Source organism: Rhyacophila brunnea, unplaced genomic scaffold, assembly GCF_057557595.1.
Source record: "Rhyacophila brunnea isolate RB1 unplaced genomic scaffold, BYU_Rbru_1.0 scaffold_4, whole genome shotgun sequence".
In the NCBI taxonomy this organism is placed as follows: Eukaryota; Metazoa; Arthropoda; class Insecta; order Trichoptera; family Rhyacophilidae; genus Rhyacophila; species Rhyacophila brunnea.
The window spans coordinates 7987882-8001783 of NW_028233068.1; the positions used below are offsets into that span (position 1 = coordinate 7987882).

The 13902-nt window shown below is 33.2% G+C and overlaps 1 protein-coding gene across 1 annotated transcript; it reads right to left on the reverse strand.

Annotated features, from left to right (window-relative positions):
- Positions 1–2463: 2463 nt before the first annotated feature.
- Positions 2464–6007, reverse strand: Nop60B (dyskerin pseudouridine synthase 1 Nop60B). Its single transcript, XM_085954981.1, has one exon. It carries the CDS (start codon positions 5771–5773, stop codon positions 4250–4252), a length of 1524 nt encoding a protein of 507 aa, XP_085811107.1. The 5' UTR covers positions 5774–6007; the 3' UTR covers positions 2464–4249.
- Positions 6008–13902: the final 7895 nt, after the last annotated feature.

Here is a 13902-nt window from a genome sequence, read left to right on the forward strand (position 1 = left end):
ATTAGTCGGCCGGGGTTGATTCAGCGCTGGGCGAAGGCCTCCCCTAGCTCCCTCCACTCTTTTCTGGTAATAGTTCTTCACTGCCACATACATCCAACGAACTTTATGGGTTCGTCTATCCAGCAGATTTTAAGGTGTTCAATGGCCCTTGGGTACTAATCTATGACGGCTGAATGCAGAACTATTCTAACTCACATTTGAAATATTTTAGAAGGGCGTTCTTTGAAACTACTTAACTTATTTATTACTTGTATAGATATACTCGTATTTTAGTAGGACCATTGACGAAAATAATGATGCATAAATTTATAAATAATAAATATGATGATTCAAAAAACACTTCTGTAAAATATTTCAAATGTGAGTTAGAATAGTTCTGCATTCAACTGACTCGTCCAGTGGTTGTCCACCGCCGAGTGAGATACCCAGCACAGCCCATTTCATCTACTTAGCGACTTTTATTACATTCCATACTCTTGTCTGCTTCCTTATCCATTGGTTTTTTTTGTGGTGTTTCTGCGTTATATGCAACATGCACCTTTCCATGCCACGTTGTGCTACTCGTAATTTTTGGATTTCTCTTACACGGAGGGTCCATGTTTCATATCATATGCATACTTGAACGTTGGTAGCATGGATTGGTTGAACATTGTGAAGTAACTTTTGAAGATACTATTCAGGCGCCCAAATGCACTGAATGTATTTTTATTAAGTAATAATTATTGCATTATTGTATTTATTGCAGCAAGGACAAGTAAAGCTGTCGATGAAAACAAACCAGCTGCAAATAACGCCGACTTAAATTTACACGTTATAAATCAAAATGAAGATGATTTTGACAATTGGCACACAAAATGGATTGATTATCTCCAACAGCAGGCGAAGAATGATAAAAATTTTAAAGAATATTTTAACAGATGGCTGGAAGAATATATTCCCGCTACATATCTGAAATCTTTTGAATATGTATGGGAAGGATTAGAAAAAATTGGAGAGGAAGAAAAAACAGACAGTGAAAATATTTATTCTCTTTTGACCACATATCTAAGTCCTATCAATGTTGATCTCAATATGAATAACAATTCGACATCAGAAAAGATCATATATGCTTTAGATTCTACCACTGTGATAACAGATACAAATATAAGAGATAATATGCTGAGCTCCGGTATTAAGAATAGTGTTGAATCTGATGATTACTTCAAGAACTATTATGAAAATAAATGGACACAACACATGATGAAGGAAAATGAGAAAAGTGTTACCAGTAAACGGGATGAGCGGTTTATCTGGGACTAGATTGACAGTGTACTGTCCAATCCATCACATTTCATGCGCACTCACCAATTACTTCTTAATATGTAATAACTACGGTGTTATTTCAAGTTACGTTAAAACTAATGGATCATCTTTTGTAATTTTGAATTAAATGCCAGGATCTCTCCATATATAGATTTAACATACCTGAATAAAATAATTATAATAAACAATATTTTTAAATGTATCATTTTTAATTATTGACTTATACCTCAGAAAAATATAACCACTACGATGCCTAGCAGGATTTTTCTAATGGTTATATTATATTTGTAAGGTGTCGTCAAATTTTGTATGTTCAATAAAAAAATGTTGCATTCTCAAATCTTATTCGTTGAATTTACGCAGACGCTCATTCAATATTGGTGTATTTGAAGGTTGCAACACACTATTGCATGTATGTGTGGATAATTTTCGTAGGACACTCATACATTCAAAACCCTGCATCAAAATGTAATGTATGGGAATAGCAGATAGCCTATCGGAATTCTATTTATTAATCTGTTCTGTGGTATTTCCTAATGGGTTGGATGTTTCTGTTTCGAAAAATTATGTTTTATTTATTATTTCGAGAGTATGACACTCTGAAATTTTGTATATTATTCATTTGAATTTAAAAAGTGGTTAATAAAAAATGAACACTTGGAATGAATTAAATGTGTTATTCTTTCTCCATTGCCCCTTCCCTCCTCAACACCCAGATGGTTGAGATAATCTCATCAGCCATCAGAGATATTGAAAAAACCTTATTCTATAGAGATGGAATGTCAATATTATGAAATTGAGCAAAAGGACCACAAGTTGGCTACAAGTGATTTTGCAGAGAATTTCACACTACTGCTATATTTATTTGCCAGTTTACAGGTCATATAAAAAGACAATCCGTCACGATGAGTAGATAAACTAATAATACTACACTCCAGCATTATTTAGTTGAAAAGTCTTGTACAATTCGTGTAAAACTGTTTATAAATGCGCTAAAAACATGGCCACCATTAGATATGTAAGAGAATCGGGGCGACAACTGAGCGATTATAATATTTGTGAGTAACTTAATCATGTTTACAAAATAATTTCAAATGTCTTGCGTGGTTGCAGTCCGTGGTTATAAGGTATAAATAGGAAATAAAATATTCTTTAAAACTTAGATAATCTATATTATATTATTTTCATAATAATTTGTTTCATAAACATTACAAAACATTGTTTCTTCCATCAAGACACCCACTCCATTCGATATACAGATATATGACTTCGATAATAAAACAGTTGCACAACTGGCAAAGTCTAAACATATAAACTGTTGTAAACCAATACATAGTTCAAAAATGTCAGTAGCGTATAAGTATATTAACCAAAACATAAGATATTATTACAAATTAATAAGTTGATTCTGAAAAATACTCCACTATGTGCGAAACTCAACCAACAGATCATACGGAAACAGCTAACCTTTCAGCATTCTCTCGATACAAACCATTTTACTAAAACAACATAATAGTAAATAAGGATAATGCCTTGTCCTTCTTACATGAAAAGATTTTAGATTTTAAATAGATAGATTTAGATTTTTGTTTTGCTATAAGTATTTGTGATATATTATGGCAGTATTCCAAGCAAACATAATGTAATTTTTAATCCAATCCATCTGTAAGTATTTAAGATATTTATAAATCATCTGTACACTTCAGTGGGACATAAAAGTCATTAATTACAAGATTTAAAGAAATATTACACTCACTATTATAAAAATACTTCAAAAAGTGGGGCCCGGCCCGAATATATTGTACTATTTGAATTCAGTGTTGTAAAAACATAACATTATTACGCACGTATATACTAAGAGGTTATGAGGAAAGCAAGGAACACAAAATATGTTTGTACAGATGCATCTACTGTCTGTCAAAAATGTACATCGCAAAGGGATGTCCTAACTGAACGTTAAATAAAAAAAATAGTATTGCAAGTATGTCGTTATTGATAAAAGATTTGGGTCTTGTGACTAATTGTAATCCCTCACGCGCTGCCATCTGTCAGCGAACGCAGTATTGCTAATCGAACTATAATTATAGTACTTGTACTATCATTTTGGTCTGCATACTATTAAAAAAGTATAGTACGTCTAAAATACTACAATTTTGAAAAATGGAATTAATTGAATTCGCCGGTTAGCATTTTTAAGTCGTAAGAGGTGTTGAAATAAGGAAGGGCATCGGATTTTTTTGAATTCTCCGTTATGTTTATGTGAGAAACAAAAAACTTACATATTCAACACGTCCTATAATTTTTGCCGAAATACTTTAATTTCTTGGACCGCGTACTACAATTCGATGACTAAAAGGTAGTAGAATTCAACAATGGCGACTGACTGGCATACAACTAGTCACAACCACCAAAGATTTAAGAATATCTATGGACAAGTATTTGAGGAAGAGAACTGTAAATACCTACATGTATTTTAAGTGATTTACAAAAATGAGATGAAACATTAATTAAAAGGTAACATACAATATACAGTATACACACAGTAGTAAATGCAACGACAATACAAGTTTGTAAACTTATATGAGTAGGTATGTTCAATACAAGTTTGTAAACTTATATGAGTAGGTATGTTATTACAAATCGAAAGTCTTCAGGTTCTAAAAAAATAAAACACTAGTTGCCATTTTAAAGCCAAAGAAAATCCATGTAAAGAAAACTGCATGAATAAATTTGGTTTTATGGCAACTCACAATTGGATTTATAAGAAATACATCCAGAATCGCACTTGCCTTTCATTAAGTAGTCCATTCAAACGAAACAGAATCACACAACAATGTTTTTCTAATAAATCCCACCATCTTTATAATTTGTATGCTGAAGAAACCAACATACATTGAGAAGCTGTAAAGATATCAATTCATATTAAAACTATATGTATTTTAATTGTTTAATCTTCTTCCTTTTCTGCTTTATCCTTCTTCTTCTTCTTTTTCTTTTCCTTTTTCGGAGATTCCACTGATTCTTCAGCAGCCGGTGCTTCGTCAGCTTCTGCCGTATCTGAATCCTTCTTCTTCTTTTTTTTCTTTTTCTTCTCTGTTGTAGAATCGTCCATATTTACTGAGGCTTCCGCATTATCAACCGTACTGTTCATACTTAATTTCCGCTTTCTAGTTTCGTCATCTTCCCCGACTCCATTTTCAGTTTTCTTATTGGCGGCGTAGTCCACATAGCCTGTCAGCCATTCACTCGGAGTATTCTCATTAGGTTTACCGTACTTGTCTAGTTTACCGTCTTTGATCAAACCCTTCTTCATTGAAGCTTTCGGACCGAGACCCCATTTTCTCGGATATGTGTCTCTTTCCATAATTACTCGTTTTAACTTAGCGACAACTCCATGATCGCAGGAAGCCATTGTGGACGTGGTCATTAGAGCGATTCCCAAAGCGACGGCTTCTCCTTTTGTTGTGACAATCACAATTTCTTGATCCATTTCGATACCATCTTCGTACCTCAGAACTCCCGGCAACATAATTTTGGCTCCGTAACACACTGCGTTTACTGCACTGTCTTTCATGAATATGCGTTTATGATTTGTAAGGAGACCTTCAAGGGGGCGGACGATTCGTCTCAGGTAAGTTTCATCTTTGTGGTTTTCAAATGCCCACTGAGCATCTAAAACGTCATGCATGGTCACCATGCAGTCATTCTCCCCTTGAAATCCCGTTCTAACGCGTCTAAGCTCCAGCATCTGGCCTCCGACTCCTAAAACTAAGCCCAAATGGACACACATGGTACGAATATATGAACCGGCTTCGCAGCTTACCCAGAAAACTCCAATATTTTTCTCTTCGTCGTAATCTAGGAGGTTGCTCTCGTACACGCTCCTGACTCGCAATTGCCTTTTAACAGCTGATATAAGAGGGGGCCTTTGGAAAAGGGCGCCGCGCAGTTTTTCCAGTCCTTGCTTCACGTGCTGTATACTTTGGGCCGGAGAGTGAAGGCCGAAGACGGCGACGTACTCTTTTCCAGCATTCTGTTGCGACTTCACCAGCCGGGTGGCACGTTCAATGCAAACAATTAGACATCCTGTCACTTTAGGATCCAAGGTGCCGGAATGACCTGTCTTTTCAACTTTCAAAATACGCTTAATCCATGATACGACTTCGTGAGAGCTAGGATTGCTAGGCTTGTCCAAATTGATGTAACCAGATTTGACATAATCGCTAATGTTTCTTTTGAGAGGAGATGCTCCGAACGGCAGCGGCGTGTAGTGACAGGTTCGCACGTTTAGGCGATCGAAATTCTTCAATAACAGTGGCCAGAAAGCCGTATCTAGCTTGCTGACTGCTTCTGAAGGCTCGATCTTGAAGTCTCCCGTTTTTTGAAACTCGCCTACGGTTACTCCACCTTTGATTTTCTTCTTTTTCTTATCCGAATAAGCGGCGGTATCAGCCATCTCGACGTCGCACATCGTGGCAAAGTTAAACAATGCCAAAATATATAACTTTTTGTAGGTTTCACAGTTTAAGAAAGAACGTTATGGCAGCTGAAATGTCGTTTTGAAATCACTGTATGCTTGGTAGCTTTTTAAATTATAAAAACACCACGATATTCCAAATGTCGCATGTGCCATTCGGCTAAAACAAGTCACACGTGCTGCGCAGTTGGAGGTTAGAAAATAGATTACAGCCCATAGACAAATTATATTTACAAGCTTTAAAACTGTCATAGACAATATAAAAAAATGGCATTATTATTATTTCAATATTCAATTCCTTCTTATGCATAAAACTTAAATATATATAAGTTCTAATTACTATTTATGATAATAAATAATACTGAAGATAACATAAAAATTCCTAGGTCCCATTCAACAATATTTTTACGTAAAGTACTAGCAAACTTCAAATAATGCAACACCCCTCAAAAGAATCTAGGTATTTTGTATATTTCATGCAATCGCTCCTTTTTTTTCCACTCCGCGAAATATTTCACGCTAATTATAATTTTATGGAAAAACTGCAGTGCTGATACTGACAAAAAGAAATCCAAGGACTCTCTTCATAATATGATCAAGACCAGTGCTCGAAATGGAAAATTTCACGAACAGGAACGCTGTATAATTTTCCGAAACTAAGTACTTATGCTAATCCTTTCTTTACGTACGTACGTACTTTTGATATAAAAATGCAACAATAAACTTTAAACTTCTTACGTGGATCTATATTGGGTAGGTTGGTAAGGATTGTCAGCGCCGCAGGCGAAATAATCTTGTTTTAACAAAGTATACCGTCAAAAATTGTATTATTCTTTATCTCTCACTATAACTAGTGCATGATACCTCTACCACCACTGGTCACTGATTATAACTTATACTACTGTCTCATTTGGGATAGATAAGTTTGTAATTAATTAGTCATAACAAACAACATATCCACATAAGTACCTTATAGATTCAAATTAAAAATTTATTTACGTACTTATAGAAAATTTTACAAATTCCATTTAAATACGAGCACAGAATATCAAACATCAAGAAATAGTATTAAAATAGTGTTTACAAAATAAAGAAATAGTATTAGAAAAAACAGTAAGTGCCTACCTATACCAAGAATTTATAAAACAACGTTCACATAAACTCGTTCTCACGCAGGTGGAATATACGATTATCCGAAGCGATTTGGTTGAACATAGTTATTTCCTGCCCAATTATAATTAGCAATTATTGCACCTTGGCAGAACAAACAACTTAGATTATCAAGAAAGTTATAAAATAATATATAATAAAATCAATACATACTAAGTACCAATAATGGCAGAGTTCTCATTTGTACTGGGTAGATATATGTTGGAAAAAGTACGTAGCCTAAATACCTAGTTCTCTTTTAACTTTCAGAATACAGTATGTAAGCATACGTCTTGAGAAATCAATCGGATAAAACCATGGATAGTATCCACTATCCACACAGCTTTAAAGGATTCTCAAAGATTTATTTTGAACCTTCTCCACTATAAGGGGGCATAAGGCCGTACCTACATCTAATAAAAGTTTCAAGTCATCCAAACAACGTAAACATAGCATTATTTGTAATTAAATTACCAATGTTGTGTCATTTTCATTTATATAAGATAAAACATGACGGAAGGTGAAACTCAGGTTGCTAAGCGCGATTCTTATAGAATAATATAAAATTGTCATTAATTAGTACCTACTATATTCAACATTATTAGGACTAATATTGTATTGTATGCATGTTATGTTACAATGGTGATGCTTTGGTTACCATTATTGTAATATACATCTACCACCGTATTTATTTAATAATCTATGACTTAACACCACCTAAAATAATTAGATGTCCGCACTGGACACATAGGTACCTAATTTGTTAGTACCTACTTATTCTAAACGATTTAATCTATGTTGTTTGTCCTTCCCTACTCACATTATTATCGCCATGGAAATGATAATAGGTACCTACATACAATACAGATATTATGATAGTCGTACATTTTTATTGCAGGATATTCCTATTTTTTTTTTAAACAAATTTATAAACAAAAATTAAGTAAAAGTTCTCTACACACTACCTATGTATTATTTCTATTATTTTTAAAGTCACAAGCAGGGAACTCAGAAATAATGGGAACTGAAATACACAACGGGTAAGGCGATAGCAGGTAACCGACTCGAGTAAGGATGAATCCGGGTTAAACTTACACGCGTGTCTAGGATACGTTTAACGTCGAATACTGAAAACTGCTCTCGGTTTATGTATTTACGCTCATTTAAAGTTGGTGTATTACACACACTATTGCACGTGCATAATGCGTGCTTCATTTTCGTAGGACACTCACACATTCAAAAGCCTGCTTCACCATGCGGCGTATTGAATATAGCCTATTGGTATTCTATTTATTATCTGTTCTGTGGTCACAAGATACAATGCATGTAATAATAATTGTAATACAATAGGAACGTCCCAAATAAATAAACTTTGCAGAAGGTTATTCAATATTTTCTGCCCAAACCGTCAATGGCCCAAACACATTTTTGTAGAAAAAATCATATTATTCATTGTAAAAATTGGTGTTTACGACTTATCATAAATATTTTTTTAACACGAGTCAAGTTGTTGAGATGATAATAATTATTGAATCACAGAACAGATATTGCCACTGTATTGTCCACCGGAAAGAATTACTAATGTTTTAGCAGATTTACACGAAGTACCTACTACGTAATTAAGCCTTCATTATTTTTATAAATATCCACAAAATTATCAAATTGTGCGTGTGGCCAGAATTATCTTAAATCAGTTTGGATACCAGCGACAAAATTATATAGGTATATAATATGTAATAATATAATTATGTAAAAATGGCGAATTTGTATCCCACAGGAAAGTACTTATTAAAAACGATAATTGTAAGGGTGATTATCCACTTAGTGCTACGAATAAAAAGCGAATTTAACATAATAGACTTTTTAAAATATCATATTATAAAGCCTATTATAAGGACAGTATTCATCCACAGGTAATTAATAAATAAATGTCATAGTTTAAAAATCCTCCTCCTGTAAAATAGTATTTTGGTTAATTCGCCCATTTTACAATACACCGACGATATAAAGGTATTCCTATCGCCTGCTGAGAATTTTAACCAACTTTTAAGAGAACAAATTGTTGTTAAAAAATATGATAAACACAAAGTTAAAATTAAAACACAAAACTTACCGGAAGCAACAAAATTCACTTACAAAAAAGTATACTCATCATGACCTATGGCAAATAAATTAATGAATGTAGTAGTTATATCACAAGATTTATTGTACTATAGTCGCAATTCAACAATAATGTAAATTACCAAACAAATGTTCTAAACATCGTAAAAATAGGGGTTTACGACACGTCATAAACTTTTTTTAACAAAAGTCAATTGTTGAGATGAATACCATCTGTTGCCACGTCAATGGTTATTGGAGTGAATTCCTAATGTAATGTGGTTTTAGCAGATTTACACGAATTACCTACTACTTTATTATACCTTCATTATTTTTATAAATAACCACTCAATATCATTTTTTAAATGATCAAATTGTGTAGGTATGTGGCCAGCGTTACGTTACCTGCGACAAAATATTTTTCAATAGTTTCGGTTAACACGTTTCGCCTGATGACATTTTTGACCAACCTTTAGGAGAACAATTTTTTATTAAAAAATCAAGTTAAACACACAGTTAAAATTAAAACACAAAACTTACTAGAATGTAGCAAAAAAAACACCAAACTAATAATATAAACAATTTTGTTTAGAAACGTATTTATATCCTAAATAATACAAAATATTTTAAAAGGCAACTAATAGGAATATTATAGCGTAATTGCACGAGTCAAATTATCAAACTTTTTTGTATTAATTTATCCACCGAAAACACAATTCATTCACCCGAAAATAAATGGCGAAGTAATATTTTTTGTCACTCCGAATAAAATAATATAATAAATTAGTAGGCAAGTAAATTAACAATGCGTAATAGTCAAAGGCAAGATTGTATTGAGATTTGAAATGTTTCATCCTTTAGAAATTATTAAACAATGTATACTTTATTTTTTAAGAGTTTTCAAATAGTGTCAGCAAGGCACATTTTTTTGGGTAATAAAGTAATTTACGCTTGCAGCTGGTTGTTTCTTGTTATTTAGACAATGCATTTAGGCATGGACATATCGACACAAAATAAGAAGGTTGAAAGAAATTTAGGAATGTCATAATTTTTATTTTTAACCCTTGCCCGCCCGGCATAACATAACTTCGTTAATTTTTAATTTTGAGAAAAACTTTAAAAGATACATTCATATATAATTATCTCAATCTAACGAACCGCAACGCAATTTTAAATGAATCCACGAGCCGGAACGGTATATTTTGGAATTCCACGAACCACAACGGCGCTCCGGTGCGTTCCTGTCCATTCCGAGCGCTGATCAAGACAACAATGGAAATAATTAGGCCTTCTGATAGCGAAAAATCTTTTGCTAAATAATATAGGTATCTTGAAAGGTTGTTTCCAAAATATATGACATAGTGATGGATGAAATGAAGCGATTTTTGCCATCCTGAATTAATAATAAACATTCAAGTCAAGGGTACCTACAATTCTATTTTTTGGTCACGATCATGTTGAAGATAATCGAGAACATATGAAAATATCCAAAATAACCTTGATCTTCCAAATGACTTCGCGTGCATGTCCTGTCTTGCATTTGACATTGCGTCGCTATAGATTTGTTTACGGAATATCCATTTTTGTCGAAATCGGCATTTTAATGCAGTTCAATTTCTTTTATCGAACTCTACCGAAATCATTCATAAAAACAATATATTTTTATCTAGGAACAGAGATATTTGTTTTAAAACCCCGAATACGCCATGTTAAGTTACAATTATTACTCCTGGTGTTCTCCCGGATGTCCAACTATTCTACCTGAATATCCAAGTAAATTTCGGTGGAAATAAATCTCTGGCTGTTTTTATTTCCCGAATATGACTTTTAGCCAATCAAACCGCGCTGACGCCGTGCATCTCGCTCCCACATTCACGCTGTCTAGCTCTAAAACAATCACGCCCACTTTCATATTTTTCGGCCATCCGGAGTCCTCTTTCAAATTTCTTCTTATTGATATTGTTTTTAAAGTTACTATTGTTTTAATAGTGAACTCATCAAATTTGAAGAGATCATTCATAGCTGATACATCACCAGTTCGCCCTGAACTTACAGTAAAGTTATGGAAGTGGTATTTTAACCTAAATAACTGCATTTTGTTTTGATAAATGACACAAAATCCCAACGGTTATATGAATTCTACAGTGTGACCCGGAAACTACTATGACGTAAAAAATAATTATTATTTCAAATTATTCTTAATCAAACATTGTTTGTCTTTATTTTACTTTTAATCTAGGTATTTCTATGAAAATAAAGGCGATGCTATTATTTATTTTTGAATGCGCTGATAGTTAATTTAATTTGTCTGTTAGTAACTATTTATTTGGTGAATATTATATACTTACGATATTGGTACCTACCTAATATTAGCAGCCATTGGTAATTAATTTATACATGCTATTATTTTGTATTATCATTCCTTACAATAGTAAATATATAAAATTTATTTGGTGGTTTGTAATAAGTTTAATTGTTAATTATAGAAATATATAGATATAATAATATACAGATATAATATACATAGATTTTTTTTTTTTTTGGAAAAAGTATTAATATAAAATTGTTAGCAAGTACGAGTAAGTACCATCATAAAATATTGGAGAAATCCGTGACGTCGGTTAGTAATTGAAGTAGAAAATGTAATAGGTAGGTGTTGCATAGGGAATTTTAATACAAATATACACTAATAACATCAAAAAATAAAACAAAACAACGATGAGTATTGTGTAAGTATATAACTCACGGTGGCCGCGCGGCATAAGCGTTGGACTATAAAGCCGTGGGTCCTAGGTTCGAATCCTGGGTCTGGCAAGTACACATATTGTTTTTCAATTTGTGTGTGTCAGGATATGGACCTAATAGGTTGAGCAAGTGGCTGACATCCATTTCTCGTAAAAAACAAAAAAAAATCTGTCAATACAAACCTCCACTCTGTGGAGGCCCATATGATCCTATCAGGATCGGACACGGTCGGAAAGATACCTACTTTTATTTAATAAACAAAAACCGATCGCCGATAGTCGCTTGATTTTGAAGAATGCTGACGAGCAGGTATTAAAAGGTCAATAGTTAAAGTTTGTCGTCATAAGTATGTCACCTCGTAGCATAGTGGATAATTCGTGGACTGGGTCGTAAACCCAGGAGATGCAGGGACGATTCCTGCCGGGTGTCTTACTTTTTTCAAAAAGATTTTTTCTATTGGTTATAATATATTTTCTCAGAAGTGATTTAAAAATTATGTATGTTCAATTATTAGAATGGTACATTCTTAAATCTTGTGAATTATTCGTTCAATAAAAAAATAGTTGATTACTTAAAAACTATTTTATTAGGTACTTTATTCGAAAAAAACCGATTGCCGCATGTTATTATTACATACGAACTTCGGTGATTACGATCATTAAGTATTTAAATAGTAGAAGTAATTACTAACAATTATCGTGTAAATAAATATAACATTTGAGGCGCGTACTTTTTGACCACTCAGTAATCGCTACGGTCTTAAATCCCGAACATCCTTGTTTTGTCCCGAACATCCATTATTCTGAGCGCTAAAAATTTCCCGAATATCCAGTGAGTACTTGTAAATAAAACGCATTTAATGATTTATAACAGTATATTATTCTTGGAATCTATTCTTAGATAATGTTGCAATCATACAGTGTAGAAAGAATGATTGATACATCTACTGATATTTAAATATACGACAATGAAATTTGTTTTTCGTCTCCTGTAAAATTGACATTTGGTCTATTCGGGAAACAAATCCTATAACGACGATAGGTAACAACACAAATAATTTGATGTCTACAAAGGAAGGCTGCTTGACTTTATTTATTATTTTAACAGACAATAATGTAATACAAAACAAAAATAATACCTAGCCTAGTTAATACAATCAATAGGTACCTAACTTTTTAATTTTATTTGTTGCTTTATTTGTAATTGTGAACACTTGCAATTGAGTGTACAATTATTATAAACCAATCAAATCAAGCAAAAACACAATTGAATTGGTAGCTGAATCGTTCCGTGCAATTGCTATTTAAAGTTGACAATTGCTGAAGACAATCATTGAATCTGGTTCGATCTGCAAGTCTACTGGTGTTATTACCTATTGTTCTTGATGAAATTGGAACTCAATCAAAAAAAGATCCTAATATGGAATTTCAAGCAAGTAAAGGCTGGTTTGACAAATTTAAACTGAGGTACCCCACCCGCCTAGTCTTTACATAATACATACATCTTAAATTCACTGGAGAAGCTGCCAGTGCAGATCAAGATGCCGTAAATGAATTTATTTCCCCATTGTCCAAAATTTAAAAAAAAAAACACTTTGATTCTATTTTTACATTGGTCTACTTTTGTACATTTATTTTCAGGAACCAATTATATACAAAAGTCGAAGACGGCCTGTCTGTACACATTCAAGCCACTCATTTTGCTGTTGTATTTGCTAGTTTATTATTAAAAAAGGCAATGCAGTTCACCACTGCCGTATGGAAAAAACAACCCCCATTAGAGTTACTAATATAGTAGAATTTCTATATTGTGAGCAACACATCTTCACAACCTGGATATTTTTTAAATTATCCTAATCCCCAATTGCACTTGCACATTATAATGATACATTTCTATGATCAGAATAAGTATTTACTTCAACAATATGACTATCTCGGACAGTTTTTAAATTGGAAAATAAATCCCTGGCGGACGAGCTTCAGTTGATAGATACTTGCAAGTATCGATATTTTTTGACCGATACCGGGTATCAATGATACTTTTTATTTCGATATGACAGCCCTAACTAACCCTGACCCAATTCAATGGTCGTATGACATCAGCAGAATTTGGTACAGGACCGGATGCGA